Source organism: Siphateles boraxobius, unplaced genomic scaffold (genome assembly GCF_051911475.1).
Source record: "Siphateles boraxobius isolate OS27281-9 unplaced genomic scaffold, OSU_SipBor_1 50, whole genome shotgun sequence".
Taxonomy (NCBI): domain Eukaryota; kingdom Metazoa; phylum Chordata; class Actinopteri; order Cypriniformes; family Leuciscidae; genus Siphateles; species Siphateles boraxobius.
The window spans coordinates 2,626,624-2,643,756 of NW_027509142.1; the positions used below are offsets into that span (position 1 = coordinate 2,626,624).

At 36.6% G+C, this 17,133-nt stretch overlaps 1 protein-coding gene across 1 annotated transcript in view; it reads left to right on the top strand.

Moving 5' to 3' along the window:
* pkp1a (plakophilin 1a) overlaps window positions 1–12,232 on the top strand; it is a 37,034-nt gene extending 24,802 nt beyond the window's left edge. Inside the window, exons 10-14 of the mRNA XM_077204738.1 lie at window positions 1,220–1,373; window positions 4,294–4,480; window positions 4,684–4,768; window positions 9,602–9,693; window positions 9,780–12,232. Of these exons, the coding sequence (XP_077060853.1) occupies window positions 1,220–1,373; window positions 4,294–4,480; window positions 4,684–4,768; window positions 9,602–9,693; window positions 9,780–9,783 (522 nt within the window). The 3' untranslated portion in view covers window positions 9,784–12,232. The remainder of the gene's footprint in view (window positions 1–1,219; window positions 1,374–4,293; window positions 4,481–4,683; window positions 4,769–9,601; window positions 9,694–9,779) is intronic.
* Window positions 12,233–17,133: the final 4,901 nt, after the last annotated feature.

Sequence of the window (17,133 nt, forward strand, 5' to 3'; positions counted from 1 at the left end):
TGTGTTTATATCATACTTGCAAACGAGTGACATTCATACCCTTTCTTACTAAATGGTTTGAAATCTGAAATGTGAGGTTTATCATTTTATGAAACTTTTTGTTTTTGTCAACCTGTATTATTTGAGCTGTAAATTTGTTTAAATCTTAGTTTTACAGTCATTTTATGGTACCATTAGATGGAGATGAAACACTAGAGACTGAACACGTAATACGCATGTGCATGACATGATCGTCTTCAGAGATTCGTGTTTTTGTTTTTTACACGGAGACCGTTTTCAAAACCTTGCACTTTGAAACCCGTTTTCAAACGTTTTCAGGCACCTAAAACGCTGTTGTCGTGTAAATGAACGGCCAAAACGCATAAAAAGTTTTAGGTTTTTATTTGAAAATGGTGTCTTGTAAACAGCCCCTTAAACTCTTGTAAATCTTGAATGCTTTGGAGCACAGACTCAAGTTTGGTCACTTTTTAAAGAAGACATATGGCAGATTATTGTTTTAAAAAAAAGTTATGAAAAATTTTCTAAAATACTATTTTCAATTTTTATATAAAATATATACTTTCCAAAACACGTGTTACTCTAAAACTGTGGGAAAATCAAAGCCATGTATCTTGTGTTCCAAATTTGAGCTTGATATCTAAAAAAAAAATAGCTTTCAGTAAGATTTTTTTTTTGGGCGCAGTACCAGAAGTTTCCACTTGATGAAATTTGTTTCCCATTCATTTCCAAGGCTGTCATTTTTTACAGCCTTGTGCACCTGAGATGCAGCTCTCTGTAGGCAAGGGGGTGGTTAGCTAGTATCCTCTGATGTCAGAGGGTACCACAACTTCCAATAGGAAAATTCAACTGCAGTAGCCACCGTTCAACCTGAAGAGGGCAGCACTCAGACGTTTTTACACCATATATTGTAGAATTAAAACATTGTCAAAAAATTTACTCGAATCAATGAACAGCATTCATGAAGGTCCATTCTTACAGATCATTAACTAAAAAAAAGTTGTTTTAGTGTTTAGTTACCCTTTAAAAAAAGACAGAAGAGCATCAGAGGTTTAAAATGTTACCATAGACATTACCCTAGCCTGTCCATATGGTGTTAATTGTATTTGTGCAGGTCATAAAAAGGGTCTTAAAAAGCCTTAGATTTGATTTTAAAACCCCTGCAAATACTCTGCTGGAGGAAAAGCAGTTACATTTATATTTTGATTGGACCTCTGCACAGGTGTCCACTCTGATGAGTCAAACCATCATAGAGAAGCTGCGAGGCTTGCCTGTCATTTCCCCTCTGCTGATTTCTGAAAACTTGGGCCTACAGAAGACCGCCATATCCTTAGTGGGCAACATGTCCCGGGTGGCATCTCTGCGGGGTACTATGGGTAAGAGTCTTTTTTCACACTTTCACAACTTACACACCACTAAATAATTTTGTGTTGCGCCATTAAACTTAGTTGAAGCATAACTCTACATATAAACTAAATATTTTCGGGAGCCTCCGACTAGAAGTAATGTTTGGAATTAAATGGCAGACTGAATGATCTGCATCGATAAGCATCTTGTTTTACAGGACAGACTTCAATCCTTTAGACATAAATTATAATTTTGACATTTACACTTGCTTACATTTTACACACTTTCATGACGTAAAACCGGTTTGACTCCGGAGCAGACTTCTGAAACCTAAAATGACAAATGGAACAACCTACAGTCTTGTATATTTACTTGATACGCACACGCGTTGACCATTGTCAGAGGTGGAAAGTAACGAATTACATTTACTCGCTTTACGTAATTGAGTAGTGTACTACTTTTTTAAGTAGTTTTTAAAATCTGTAATATTAATTTTACTTAAGTACGTTTTGATTGAAGTATTGTACTTCGCTACATTTTAAATCATATCCATTACTGAGTAAATTTTTTTTTTTTTTAAATAAATAATAATACAGAGCTCCGGAAACTACTGCAAGGGCGGGAGAACAAATGTGCAAAAGAAAAAAAGTGATGCAACGCCGTCGAAAGCGAACCATTGCCAGTATGGGAAATATTTGGATGTAGAAAAAATGCGTGGTTGTCCTCGAGTATAGATTTACAATTTGCAAAAATGTGGACGCAAAGTGGCTACAAAAGGAGGAAACACACAGAACACCATCCCTCCGTGCGGATAAAGGTATGTCCCGTTACGTTATATTTAGATGCAGAGGTAATCCTGGAATCCAGTCTTGCTAATTTAATGTACAGTATAACGCAGATGTCACGTAAAAGACGCAAATTGATGGATGGATGGATAAATCGAAAGTAGAGCTGTGCGTTAAGTTAAATCAAATCGCTACATGTTCTGTGAATATTAAAGTTTGATCTGCGCGTCTCTGTGGGAATGAGCTGTGCCTCTTCATCTACTACATACTCAAGCTCATGGTGTTTTCAGCGTCTCACAAACAATACGAGGACAAGAATACATGAACATTTCCAGAGCTGCTCTGAGAGAACGCCTAATGAGCATTTTCATCATTTTATTTGAGAAAAACCATTGCCAAATACACTCTGGAACAGGTCTTAACTACAACACTTGAAAATAAAAGTTTGGTTTAACTAGGAGAAATTATGAAAGAAATTACTATTGTAGGCCTACAATATAACGCACTTTTCAGAATAATAATAGCAACAACAATAATAATAGACAATTTATTTGAATATTATTTAAGGAATATTTTTTGTCCATGATTTAATTTAGTAAATCTGTTTTGCAGAACTTCCCTAAAAAATAAAAGGATAAAAGTTAAAATTTGCATTTGATTACCACCGTTTTTGATAATATATTTGTATTTAATCATAAAAAGAAAAAAAATTCTGAATGAAATACATTTCATAGGACTCTTTATTATTCTTAAACATTTTAATAAATTATTAATGTTGAAAATAAAGTTGTTAATCTAATTCATTATGAATTATTGAAGCTGATTGGACAAGTTTTATTGAAATTTTAATTTTATTGAAATTTTAAGTTTGTTATAATAAAAGCATTTGTTCAACCAAAATAAAACTGTTTTCATTCATTTAAGTGTGATTTTATCTGATGATAATAATAACAACCATAATTTAATAATACTGTTCATTTATTTATTTAATAATTGATTAATACTGTAAACCGTGATATTTTCTGAGATGGTTATCATACTGTGAAAATCTACATCCCGGGAGAGTCCCCCACCCCTCCCCCACGGTTAAAAAAGATACTCAGTAACTTTTACTCTGAGTAAATTTTAAATGAGCTACTTTTTACTTAGAATATGTTAGTACTCTTTCCACCTCTGGTCATTGTAAGTCCACATGACCGCAAGTGCACATGTGCCATTTGGGACACGGCCATTTCGGGCATTTCAACACAACTTCTGCTCACAAGTTGTGTGTGCGTAACCTACATATGATGGTATTTTGACCAGCTGAGAACTTGTGAAGAGAATGTGTAAAAGAGTGAAAAAAGTGTCAGGAATCCCTCTGTCACACACACAAACACAGATCTTCTGCAAGGAGACACGGTTCTGATGCCTGTACCAAACTGTGATGGGCAAATCACGACTATGACGAGTAAAAACAGGAGCATTATGTCCTTTTTAGGATTGCGTCTTGTGACATCATGTCCTGTCGCACCATAGTTTGTTTTAATCGAACCAAACATGCCAACTGTGAACACACCCATAGTTACAAACCAGCTTGTAGTTACTAAGCTTCTATTGTGGACTTAACATTCCAATTTAGGTAGGAACTTGCAGCACCAACTTCCAGCCCCACCCTGAAACTCTGCTCGCTTTACGCTCTTGCAGGACTCGCACAACTTTTGCTCAGTCACTCAACAGCAGCTCTGAGTGTGAATTGTGACACTAAACTGACAGCAGCAGAATCTCAACTGATACCCCGGGGGAGTAAAAATAACAAAGTATCTTACACAATGCATTTTCAAAAATTTGCAAAATTGTGATTTACATTGTGTATTTACATTCTGTATGCAAGACATTTACAAGTAATTCATTCTGAGCCCAGTTACCTGAAACATATGACCTGTTAGTGTGATATTCCTTTTTTAAATACAAGCAATATAGGGGTGATTCATATCGAGGCAAGTTATTTAATTATGTTTTCTTCCTTTAATGGAAAAAAAGCCAAAGCATCAAACTTGCACGTCACCAAGTAACGTACAGACTGCAGGATTATTTTGCATAGTACACTGTACTGCACTTGCAGCATTAGCATTGCTAACGTTCATGTTGTTGTTGTTGTTGTTGTTGTTGTTGTCAACAATAGCCAAGGAAGTTCTTCCCAAAGTCAGCACTGTGATCTCAACTGTGACGCACAAAATGGTTGAATCGGACAGCTTCATCGCTACAGCGTGCCGCGTGATGCACACACTCATGCTGGCAGAGCCTGACATTGGGAAGAAGATGCTGAACACAAAACTCATCGACTCTCTGAGTATGCTGAGTTCAAATATGTAAGTGTGTCCAAAGGAAATACAATACAATACATGTATGACAGTGGAGGAATGGCATTAGCAAACATTAGCAAGCTCCTTGCTACTCTGACAAATTACTCTGACAATGATAAGTTGTGCGATATTCACCCATGGATGACAGGTTCTCTATAAGAATTTGATGTGTATTAGCGGAGACCATTCTGTTTCTCTCTTGCTTGCAGACTTTTCGACACAGCCAGAAAGGATGCTGGAGTTCTTCTCTGGATTTTGTGGGAAAAAAAGGACTTCCAGAATGTGCTGAAAAAGGTAAGACCGTCCCACCTCAAACTGCTCATAGGAGATGTGCAATATGCTATACACTTTAATTTCTTATAATAATTATAAGACATTATAATAAAAAGCACATATAAATATATTATTTTATATTATTATTATATGATTTAATTGTTTTATTTATTCTTTGTCTAATTAATCTGACCATTATTAGTGATTTGTTTTTAATTCATTGCTATATAATTAAATTATTGGATATTTAATCGTGCTCATTTCAACAATCAACAACAAAAACATATGAATCATAAAGTGTATATACAGTAAATTACATAAATTATAAAGTATTAATGCATTATGGTATGTGTTTTATTTGTAAAGCAATCAAAATGAGTAATATATTTTTATGAATATTTTGAATATTTACTATGTAGAAATTACATATTAATGTTTTGAAGTAATGCACAGAATTATTGGAATATTTACAGTAGACGTTTTATTATTAATGGAGGCAGGTTTAAATTCATTGACACCAATGAACGGGAAACCCGAAAACATTTAGCCACCTTTCACTTGTTGCATTCATCCATCTTTCTCTTCCATTCGCTGTATGAGTTTATATTGTATTTATTCAAAATGTAATTTCTCATGCCTTCTGATTGTGGAGTGAAATGATTCAAACATGTTCTTGACAGATGTGAGATTCACCCGTTCAATTAAATAAAAAAATTGGAAAGCAAACCTCTATAACCACATCAATTATTATTTTTTATTTTTTTTATGTCAATGTGAGCACAAAACCAAATACTTGGTTAATGAAAATTTCGAATGAAGAGTGATGGCAAAGAAAATGAAAGCAATATCTGGTTAAAAGAAACGAGGGTGTGGAAGGGTGTGTACACACATGTGGCGCCTTATTTCTTTCTTTATTTTCCTGCTTGAGGTAAAAAAAATGTAAAAAAAATCCCCAGACTATGCTCCATATCTATGTCTGCATGCTAGTTTACACATCAAATAAAACTCTCACTGGCTTGCACAAACACACCACACACACACACACACACACACATACACACACACACACACACACACACACACACACACACACACACACACACACACACACACACACACAGAGAGAGAGAGAGAGAGAGACTCCTCCAGGCCCTGACTTGTGCTCCACCCAACCCTCGAAGAGGTTAATGGGGTAAGAGTGGGAAAATACTTTATATTCAAAATCTTTATATTAACTGATTTCTATCATTGTAGTACAGGTAATTGCTAACCATCTGTACTCTTCGAGTGGTTTACATTATGGACCGTTATGCATGTACATTAATTGATTAATTTACTAAAATAAAAACTAACGTAATTCCTTTTTTTATTATAATTTTCTTGTATACTTTTCTATGTGTCTTGCAGTACATAGTGAAATTGGATGGGCTCAGTTAATTATTAATCGTGAATAAGAATGTGGGCAAAGCATTGTGTGTAATTGGAGGACACAAAGGAGACACTTGTTGCATCCTATAAAATTGGCCGAATGAAGGATGCAAAACAAAGGTTGCCTTCAAAAGATCCTTCCAATTATGCAACAGTCGGGTTCCAAAAGTAAAAACTAATCCATAGAGAAATTGATTTTTAATGGTAACCTATAAACTTTCAAAGACAGCCTTACCATGAGATGCAAGGTTTTTAATCGATGTTGTTTGCCCACATTATTTAAACTTCTTAAAATAATAGTTTAACAACTGAATATGTGATGTAAAACTACATTACCCATGATGCTGTTCAGGAAATTACACCAATTAGAGGGTTTAAACAAGCAAAATATGGCATCAGAGCTCTTTAGCTCCGCCCATTCCCACGAAAAACTGTGAATGGAGTCGTTCTCTCTACGCTCTCAAAATACTTAAATGTTTGTAAACATGTGCATATTTTTGCAATAAACCTAAAATATTTAAGTTATATATAATCAACATTTCTAATTGAGTCGTTTTATATACCTCCATTGTTTTTAGATTGATTATGCTGTTCGCAATGCATCATGGGACTGTAGTTCTTTTCCTCACTAAAGCCATCACACACTCTTGTACCTTTTGTATTTTTGTCCGAGTTTCAAATATGTTTTTGCTTCAAATCAAATTTTGTAGTGTTGTGATTCACCTCTGTCACTCCCTGCTCTGACAGTAATCCACAAACGTAATCCGAATGACTTGCAAAGGGTCAAACTACAGGATATATAATCCAACGAACAACAGAGTCCAAGACACAAGCAAATAGGGAAAGCCAGGAAACAAGTAGTGATGGCAATTTCAAAACACTGCTTCATGAAGCTTCGAAACCTTTATGAATCGTTGGTTCCGCATCAATGGTTCGGAGCGTGTATCAAACTGGTAAAGTCAAGTGATTTCAGTAAACGAGGCTTCATTACGTCATAACTGTTTCGAGACATTTCAAAACACCTCGACATTTCAGTGGTTCACCGCTGGGAGGGTGAATGGTTCAACCCATGAATCTTATAGGCCTGGTTAGTTGAGCCATTCATAGAACAAACAAAACAAACCCTGGCAATTGATAAAACACCATATAGACACTTGGTAATCTTATTAGATGATTAGATAATTGCATTTGATAGAGATTTTACTTTCAACAAAAAGTGTGCTATAGATTTGTAAAAGGTGTTCCTTTTCAAAAGCTACAATCGATGCTGCGCTGCTTAGCACATTGGGAACTTCTTTAATCGTGACCAGCTGTAAATATTGTGTGTAGCACATCAATAGAATTGGCCTGGAGGTATTATAGCCTCTATAATTATATATAATATATATAATACCTATATAATTATAGAGGTATTATACAGCACGCACCCACGACACAAGGCTATAAATAGATGAGCTACAGCTGCATCATCAGGTCTTTTGTCTTCAGAGGCCATTCTGTGTATGTGTGCGTCAGAAAACTCTCTTACCTCTCTATCTGCTCAGATCTTGTTAGACGTTAGTTTTCAACTGGCAGTGTGCAGAATTTTCTCTCTTTTCTCTCCGAGTGAAAAAAAAAGAGCATGCTGCCCTTGTGTTTGAGGATGGTGTTTGCGAGCACAGTGCACTGTAAAAAAAAATTGTTGACTTAACTCATTATTTTGTGTTATCTTTTTGCGAGTTTAAATAACTTATTTGGAAAAGTGTACCTGACAAATTTGGAAAGGTTTACCTGACAAGTTATAAAGTACAATGAACTGATTTAATTTAGTTAATGAAACTGTGAATCTAAGTTCGGCCAACTAAAGTTAAGTTTTCTAAACTACATCCAATAAGTTCAGCCAACTAAAGTGGTGTTTTGAAACTTTAAAACCTGCAGCATTACCAAATAATGAATTACTACTAGAACATTAATTTGTAAAATACATTTGATTTAAACAAAAAATAACGAATACTGATACAATTCTCAATACAAAATGTATTGCATTGAACTCCTTTCCATGAGGTTGAATTTTTTTTTAGGTGTTTTACACCTGTCTCAATGCATTTCTTGTGGATTAATCTGTTACATAACATTAAACAAGATCACCCCACAGCATTCAACATAGAAACATCCTTTGTTCCAAAAGAAACCGTTAAAACATTGTTAAACACATTATCAATTATGTATGCTCTCAAGCTTCAATAAATTCATCAATTAAACTAAACACTCTAAAATGCCACTCCTACAACATACAATACAGAAACACCGTGTTCACAACATTCCTTTCAAAAAGAAACTCTGAAAAGTATTTAAGCGTTATGAAACCAATTCATAGGTCTTTTAATGTGTTAATCTAAACTAAGCTGTGATGCTTTAACAAATTCATCAAATAAATTGAACATCACTCAGTCCATGAACTTTTGCGGAGCAGCTTTCCCCATCAATCTTCATGAAGATCCGCTGGATCACCTCAAAGGTGTATCGTAGCTCTTTGGGATAGTTGATATTTAAAACATAAAGCAGTCCAAACTATTCGGAAAGTCTTGGAGATCCACAATGACAATCTCCTCCTCCAGTATCACAGCCATATTCACGACGCCGTCTGGGAAGGCACAATCTTGTCTGGTGTCCTCGCTCACTGACGAGATGCCCACCTTAACACTCTGAACAACATCGATCTCATTGTCAGTCGGTTGGAAAAAGAAGAAAGAGAGCGATTAAAGATTCAACGGTGGACTAGAACCTTCATTATCACATTAAACATACATTACCAAAATGTAAACCGGCATTTCGAATGCATTTATTTCCAGGAGAGAATACTGATTTGTATAGAGAGGGTATGTACGTGACAACACAAGAGGGGCTCAAAAGCAGAGTGTGGCGAGTTGCTCTTCCTCTCGTAAAGAGCGGGGACCGGCTCGTCGCGCTCAGCGTTCTCATAATAGACCTGAGACAAAAATCCTGAGGTTTTTTTTGTCCCATGTCTGTGAGGGTGTGCCCCTTCGGGACTGGGTATGCAAAATACGTCAATCAGCTCCTATGTGACACTCTCACAAACCAAATATAAATACATTTGATTGATTGATTGATGAATTAATCAGCTTGCCATTAATGAATCGTTTTTGACCCACTGACAGCACTATTATAAAGCCTTTATGTAGTTGTGTGGTTGTTGCAAATATCCATCAGCCAGCCTATAGTGACAGGTTCAGTTCCACGATGGCTGACTTCAGCATGACTGCCACGAAGAGCTCAGACAGGCATGTGTGAACACATGATCATGAAGCAGTGATTCACTGCATTGCTTCTGAGAGCTTTCACACTGTTAATTGTGATGGACTTGTGTGTCATTTTGAAAGGACGACAACTCTCCATTTATAGTTTTGACCTTTCATTGTTTTGCAGAAAGGGATGAACAAGGACACGTTTGTAAATCCCGTCACTGCTACGGCTCACAAGGCGGCAACAAGCCCGTTCAGAAACAGAGACAGGTGCCGGTGAGTTTTATTTTATTTTAGTGCTTTGATTCTGACACCTTTTTATATTCTTTCTTTAATATGATTTTTCAATTTGGGTTTTGCAGTTAAGGTCTCCTGAAAGCCACAGAGAGAGTAGCTGGATTTGGGAAAAGTTTCCAGCCGAAATGTATTGCAGGGCTTTAGGGAAAGATGAGCCACACCATATTCTTCATGTATATCTACTTCTGTGGAACTAGAGGGCTGTTAAGTGCCAAAATTGCAAAAAGATCCATAAAATGATCATTAATGTGCCTGTATGACTTGTGCGCTGTATTCCAGGTGCTTCGTGTGAGGAACAGACTGAAAATTAAACGGATAGTTCACCCTAAAATGAAAACTCATCGTTTACTCAACCTTATGATGTTCCAAACATTTATGGAAAACAAAAGAAACAGTTTTGGTCAGTGGTTTCCATTGTATTTTCAATGGAACTCAATAGGAACCAAAACCACCGAAAAAAAGAAAGTGGTGTGTAAATGAGTGACCTATCCCTTTAAGTTTTTCACGTAAAATCCTTGTCAGGTCTTTTCAATGAAGCAGTTCACAAAACTGCTCAGATTCATTCATTCATGAATCTGTAATTTAGCTTGCAAGTTTTTCTAGTTATATGATGCTTTTCTATTTTTTTTTTTTGAGCTTGTGTAATTAATCCCATTCCATGATAAAATGAGTGGATGATGTTTCATCTTGTCGCTCTCTGCACTGCTAGTACAGGCCTGTTTAGTGCCTAGTACACAGATGTGCACTTTTACCATGGGAAACAGTTCTCACACTTAGGTTTGACAAACTTGAACTACTGGTCCTGCAGAGTAATGATTCCACTCTTCTTCTTATGCTGTTTCCCTTCTCCTCCTGTGTTGTATATACAAAAATGCTGGGCATATTGGTAAAGGAAGCAATTTTTTAATGCAATATTTTACAACATTATACAATACACACTGGTTGAATCTTTTTAATTTTTGTGCAATGATGCCTGAATAGGTGTTAGATTCGAAATATGCTTTTATAATGCAGTTAAAACCTTCTGAATAATTGTTTCTCTTTTTTTATCATCTTGACATCCTATAAGTTGTTCTGAGGTACGTTTAGAAATTATATGGAAGCTTGTTTCCACCACGGATGAACATTTTTTAAAAGATAATTGTGACTTTATATCTTACAATTCTGCAATTATATCAGACAATTATGAGAGAAAAATTAAGAATTATGAGATTAAAAGTCGCAATTAAATTTTTTAGTTTTTATTTCATGGCAGAAACAAGCTTCCGTAGTATGAAAACTGGCACTTAAAAAAAAAACAAAAAACACTTTCACTTCCCACGAAACATGACCAACCTTCAACGTTGAAATATGGTTGAAATGAAGCCAGATGTTGTTTTAATATATTTTTTTTAAACATGTTTTACACTGTGTCCAACGCTATGGAACCTTGTTTCCACCACAGAATAAAACATTTTAAAAGATCATTGCAACATTTTATCTCACGAGTTTACATCTCTCAATTCTGAGAAATAAAGTCAGAATTGCGAGATAAAAACTCACAATTGCAAGTTATAAAGTCCAATTCTAAGGAAAAAAAAAGAGTTTATACCTCACAATTCTGACTTTATAACATGCAATTGCAACTTTATATCATGCAATTCTGACTTTATATCTCGCAATTGCGTTATAAAATTGCAATTCTGAGAAGAAAAGTCAGAATTGCGAGTTTATTTCTTGCAATTGCGGGTTTATATCCCGCAATTCTGACTTTATAACTCGCAATTGCAACTTTATATCACGCAATTCTAAAAAAAAGTCTGATTACCATTTTTTATTTTTTTTATTCTGTGGCAGTGATAATCTCAGTTAGGCTACTCATTTTGTACTGTACATACTAAGTATGGATTTTTAATTATGTTAAAATTGTGTAATGTTTATAAATTTGATTCGATTTGCAAAAACGAAATGAAATCTAAGAGCGCGTCAACCTTGATCCATGAGGTTGAATCATCCGTAAATAAACAAAACAAACTTCTGGTTCCACAGCACTTAAACACATTCTCACCTAGAATCAACTTAAACTTTGAAGTTTTCATGATAATCATCACACATTTAATTTCTGTTGTTTCTGTTTAGCATTGTTAATAACAAATAATTAATGTGTTAATGATTCCATACCTTTTTTAAGCCAAACTTGCCTTTTTTTTTCTTTCTTTTTTTTGCTATTTGCTTAATGTGTGTGTCATTGTATTTTGTGAATATTTTTTTTATTTGACTTTAGTTTGGCTTGTGATTTTCTCTGCTTATGGGAAAATGTCTAGATAATGTTTTAATGTGCTTAAAAATAATAATAAATGGAAACAGACAATCAAAAAGTAGACATTTAGGATATTTTTGTAATAAGATATTATGGCTCTGTAAAATGCCATTTGGCATCTGCATGACCAAAAATGTACATTTTAATCTTGTAATCTTTACTCTTGTTAATCATTTCTAAACCTGTATTTCTGAAATAAAAGTGCAATCCAAAAAGAAACGTTTTATGTTAAGGTATGTGTTTTTTTTAACTGTATGTTGTTGTTTTTCCAGTGTACATTATGTTACACATATATTTGTTGAAATCATAACATTTATAGTTTGGTAATAAATTGTCAATTATTTACAGTACAAGCAAATCCTGTCAAAGGCATGATGGGTATATTTTATAGGTATACAGTAATAGTTTGCAAACTATTCGTTAATAATTAATTCATAGTTAATATATTATAGTCTCCACATTGTTAATATATTAAAATACAAATAGTGAGTTCTTAATTCATTGTCACTGAAATGAACAATTATTATTGTTAAGCGCATATGTAAAGAGTTAGATAATGTTTTTTTATGCTTTGCTAACAACTTATTAACTGTAAATAGTTCTCACTTTTTAGATTAGGTCACGGAAAATGGAAAAAAATAAGATTTTTATTCCCGTAAACAACATATGCCAATGTGTGTGTAAACATTTTAAGGAACACTGGATATGAATGCAATTAAAGTCCAATAAAGGTTTGTTTAAAGCATTTAACGACATTTTTCAATTTTCCGTGACCTAATCTAAAGTGAGACCTATTTACCCAGGAAAACTAATACATTTTTTTTTTTTGTTATTATGTCTCTATGTCAACTTTTTGAAGCGTCAAATTGCATTGTAATTGCGTAGGCTGTCTATATGGAAGGACAGACATCTCTCAGATTTCATCAAAAAATGTCTTCATTTGTGTTCCGAAGATGAACAAAAGTCTTCCGGGTTTGGAACTACATGAGGGTGAGTAATCACTGACAGAATTTCCATGTTTGGGTGAACTATCCCTTTAAGATTTTGTGTGACTTGAGCCACAGTAGAGCTGCTGTTGGCTCGGGCCAGACGGTATAGCCTTCATTGCCCTCGTGTGCGCGGTTCCCAACACCCTGTCGCCGGTTTGTAGTTAGTCCCTCCTCGGACACTTGGTAAATTCTCACCACTGCTGGCCTGGAGAAACACCACAAGTCTTGCCGTTTCAGAGACACAGTGACACTGTCGCCTCGCCATAACTATTCGGTCCTTGTCGCTCAGATCTTTAATCCTGCCCATTTCTCCGGCATCCAACACGTTTATTACGAGAACTGATTGTTAACTTAACTCAACGATATTTTCTTCACCTGTGACGAGGAAAAAAACCTCTTATCCAGTTTTCACCTCAAATCAATCATGAGAAATGTCAGTTTACTGTGTGTATGATTTAATTTCCTCTTTGTGAATGTATTGACAAAAACACATTTGGCATCAACAGCCGTTAAACCTAAAACACATGTCTTTATTATAGAGACAGATCATGGAATGGCATCAGAAAACAGACGTTTGTCTTATCACTGTGACTTCTGAAGAAAGCGATAATTAGTGACATGTTGTATGTTTACTCAGGAGCTCCACCCTACACTAGAAACGACGGGCTGTGAGCCAGGAGACGCTTTATGACGCATACAAATTTCCCAGTGTAATTATAAAGTTCCTGTCGCAGTTTTGGAGAGATTGAACGCTGCGTTACAGCGCATTGCGTTACGCTTAACGCTGGCTTCGGATAGGGTCATTTTGGTGCTGCGTTTAGCCTGTTCTGCTCATGGTTGTTTAGTAGAATAATTGTTTTGTATGTTTGAGTTTTGTTTCAGATGGGCACTTATCAATGTTAAAGCACTAGCACATGATGATGAATAGCAGAAAGTGTTCATACTTCATACAGTACATGCTCCTGTGCCGAATGGTAATATACATATCATTTGGGGGGGGAGAATCTCTTGACCTCTTTGCCTCTTAAACCACAGAAAGGCTTGAGGGGTCAATAAAAGAAAAGAGCTCGGTGTGTTAGTGTGCATCATTTGAAGATGTTTATTGTGCATATGCATGAATATCTTCCTCTGCCACAGAGTAATTAACAGTCAAACCAAAAAGTATTCAGACACCAGATATCCTTTTCGATATTTGTTTTACTAGTGTGCGAAGGACAGTTCATTTATGTAAGTGATGATAGAAAAATATAGTAATCTGATACATATTATACCTAAACATTCTGTTTTGACTAAGTAAAACTACCTGTAAAATTTATAAAAATTTGGGATCAAAAATTATTGAGACACTTTGACCTCACAATAATAATTGCTAATCTGCCCTTATTACACCATAGACTGAGCAAAGTGAAGCATTGCTTGGTAAGTGGTTCACCTTATAGTCCAATCATTTTATGAAAAAAGGTTGAACAGAAGCAAACTCAATTGATTTTGTATCCTCAATATGTCCTGAGTAAGAAAAAAAAAAAAAGCCAGAAGAATCCCATTAGGTGAAAGTTTCGAAAAAGACCCAACCTATCCATACGCCTATTCATTCTTTTTCTCACGTGAATAGGGTAAAAATTTTAACCTTTAGATATCACCATAAGAATTACTGAGTTGATTATTAACTTCAAGACAAACAAAAAATGTATTACAAGTTTTTTGAAATTGTTTAATAACATGGACAAATGGTGCATAATCTAATTAAGTATGTGCTAATTTGCATAAATACACAAACAGATCTAAACATTGCCAATGTAGCCAGGTGAAAATGTCAGACTCAGACTCAACAAGTGTCAATCCCTTAAGAAGGGAGGAGTGATCCAGCTCTCAGATTTCATCAAAAATATCTTAATTCGTGTTCCGAAGATGAACGAAGGTCTTACGGGTTGGAACAACATGAGGGTGAGTAAATACTGACAGAATTTCCATTTTTGGGTGAACTATCCCTTTAAAATGACTGGACTATTAATTGTTATTAACCAACCATCCATTAACCAACCATCCAAGATGGCGCCGCGGATGGCTGCCTCGGTGTGGAGCTCTCCAGCTATTGTGTTGTTTTTGTTTGTTTGTTCTGCGTTTAGTCATTCTTTTCCTATCAGTTTCACCAAAGACAAACTACTGGACATTAGGAAACACACACCAGAAACCTTTTCTACAGTTTTTGATTATTCGGACGTTTTGCTGGACATTCTCGTCGGAGGGGCAGCGGTGTTTTTCAAACGCGCGTTCAGACGCAAACGCGGGAAGCGAGCCGGCGCGCTGGTTAAACTCCGCGAGCGCGGCCTGCGCACTGCACTCCCCAGTATTCATCTCGCGAATCTCCGATCCCTTCCTAACAAAACGGATGAACTTCTTCTCCTCACCCACACTAACAAGGATTTTTTAAACTCTGCTGCTTTGTGCTTCACTGAAACCTGGCTGAGTGAAGCCATACCGGACAACGCAATACATCTGCCGGGCTTCCAGCTGTTCCGAGCGGATCGCATCGCGGAGCTAACGGGGAAAACGAGAGGTGGTGGATTGTGTTTCTACATTAACGAAAGTTGGTGTTCAGATGTAACAACACTGAAGAAGATGTGCTCTCCTAATTTAGAGGCACATTTCATAAACTGTAAACCCTTCTACTCGCCTCGGGAATTTTCCTCTTTCATTCTCGTGAATGTTTACATCCCTCCAGACGCGTGCGCGAGCGCGGCGCTACAACAGCTGGCTGAACAAATATCTGAAACGGAACAAAGGTATCCAGACTCTCTTTTAATCATTCTTGGGGATTTTAACAAAGCAAATCTTTCCCGTGAACTACCAAAATACAGACAGCACGTTACATGTCCCACCAGAGACCGTAATATACTGGACCACTGTTACACCACAATAAGAAATGCGTATCACTCCGTCCCTAGGGCAGCTTTGGGGCTCTCTGATCACTGTTTGGTTCATCTCATACCGACCTACAGGCAGAAACTGAAATCAGCTAAACCTGGAATAAGGACTGTAAAAAGATGGACTAATGAAGCAGAGCAGAATCTACAGGCCTGCTTTGATTGCACTGATTGGACTGTTTTTGAAGCTGCTACCAATGATCTGGATGAGCTCACAGATACTGTAACATCATATATAAGTTTCTGTGAGGATACATGCATTCCTACCAGGACATTCTTATCATTCACTAATGATAAACCATGGTTTACTGGGAAACTCAAACACCTTCGACATACCAAAGAGGATGCTTACAGAAGTGGGGATAAAATCTTGCATAACCAGGCCAGAAACAGATTGACAAAGGAGATCAGAGTTGCTAAAAGGAACTACTCTGATAAACTGAAAAAACAGTTTTCATCCAACGACCCATCATCAGTCTGGAATGGCCTGAGGAACATCACCAACTACAAGTCACCATCCCCTCGATCTGTGGACAATCAACACCTGGCTGACGATTTAAATTCATTTTACTGCAGGTTTGAAAAGCCCTCATTCACACCACACACCCGGTCTGATCTGCACTTCACACTTTCACCATCACCTCCTGCACTCCAATTATCACTCCCCCCTCCTGCCATCCAACCTGAGCTTAAGGTCTGTGTGGAGGACGTGAGCCGAGTCTTCAAAAAACAGAAGACTAGGAAAGCCTCAGGCCCAGACAGCATCTCATCTGCTTGTTTAAAAGCCTGCGCTGACCAACTGGCCCCGCTCTTCACGCAGATCTTCAACAGATCATTGGAGCAGTGTGAAGTTCCCTGCTGCTTCAAACGCTCCACTATCATTCCTGTCCCCAAAAAAACCCAAATCACTGGACTTAATGACTACAGACCTGTCGCTCTCACGTCTGTGGTCATGAAGTCGTTCGGAAGACTGGTGCTGGCCCACCTGAAGGACCTCACGGGACCCTTGCTGGATCCCTTTCAGTTTGCTTACAGAGCAAACAGGTCTGTGGATGATGCAGTCAACATGGGACTGCATTATATCCTGCAACATCTCGACAGACCAGGGACTTATGCAAGGATCCTCTTTGTGGACTTCAGTTCGGCCTTCAATACCATCATGCCTGGTCTTCTCACAGCCAAACTGACCCAGCTCTCCATACCATCC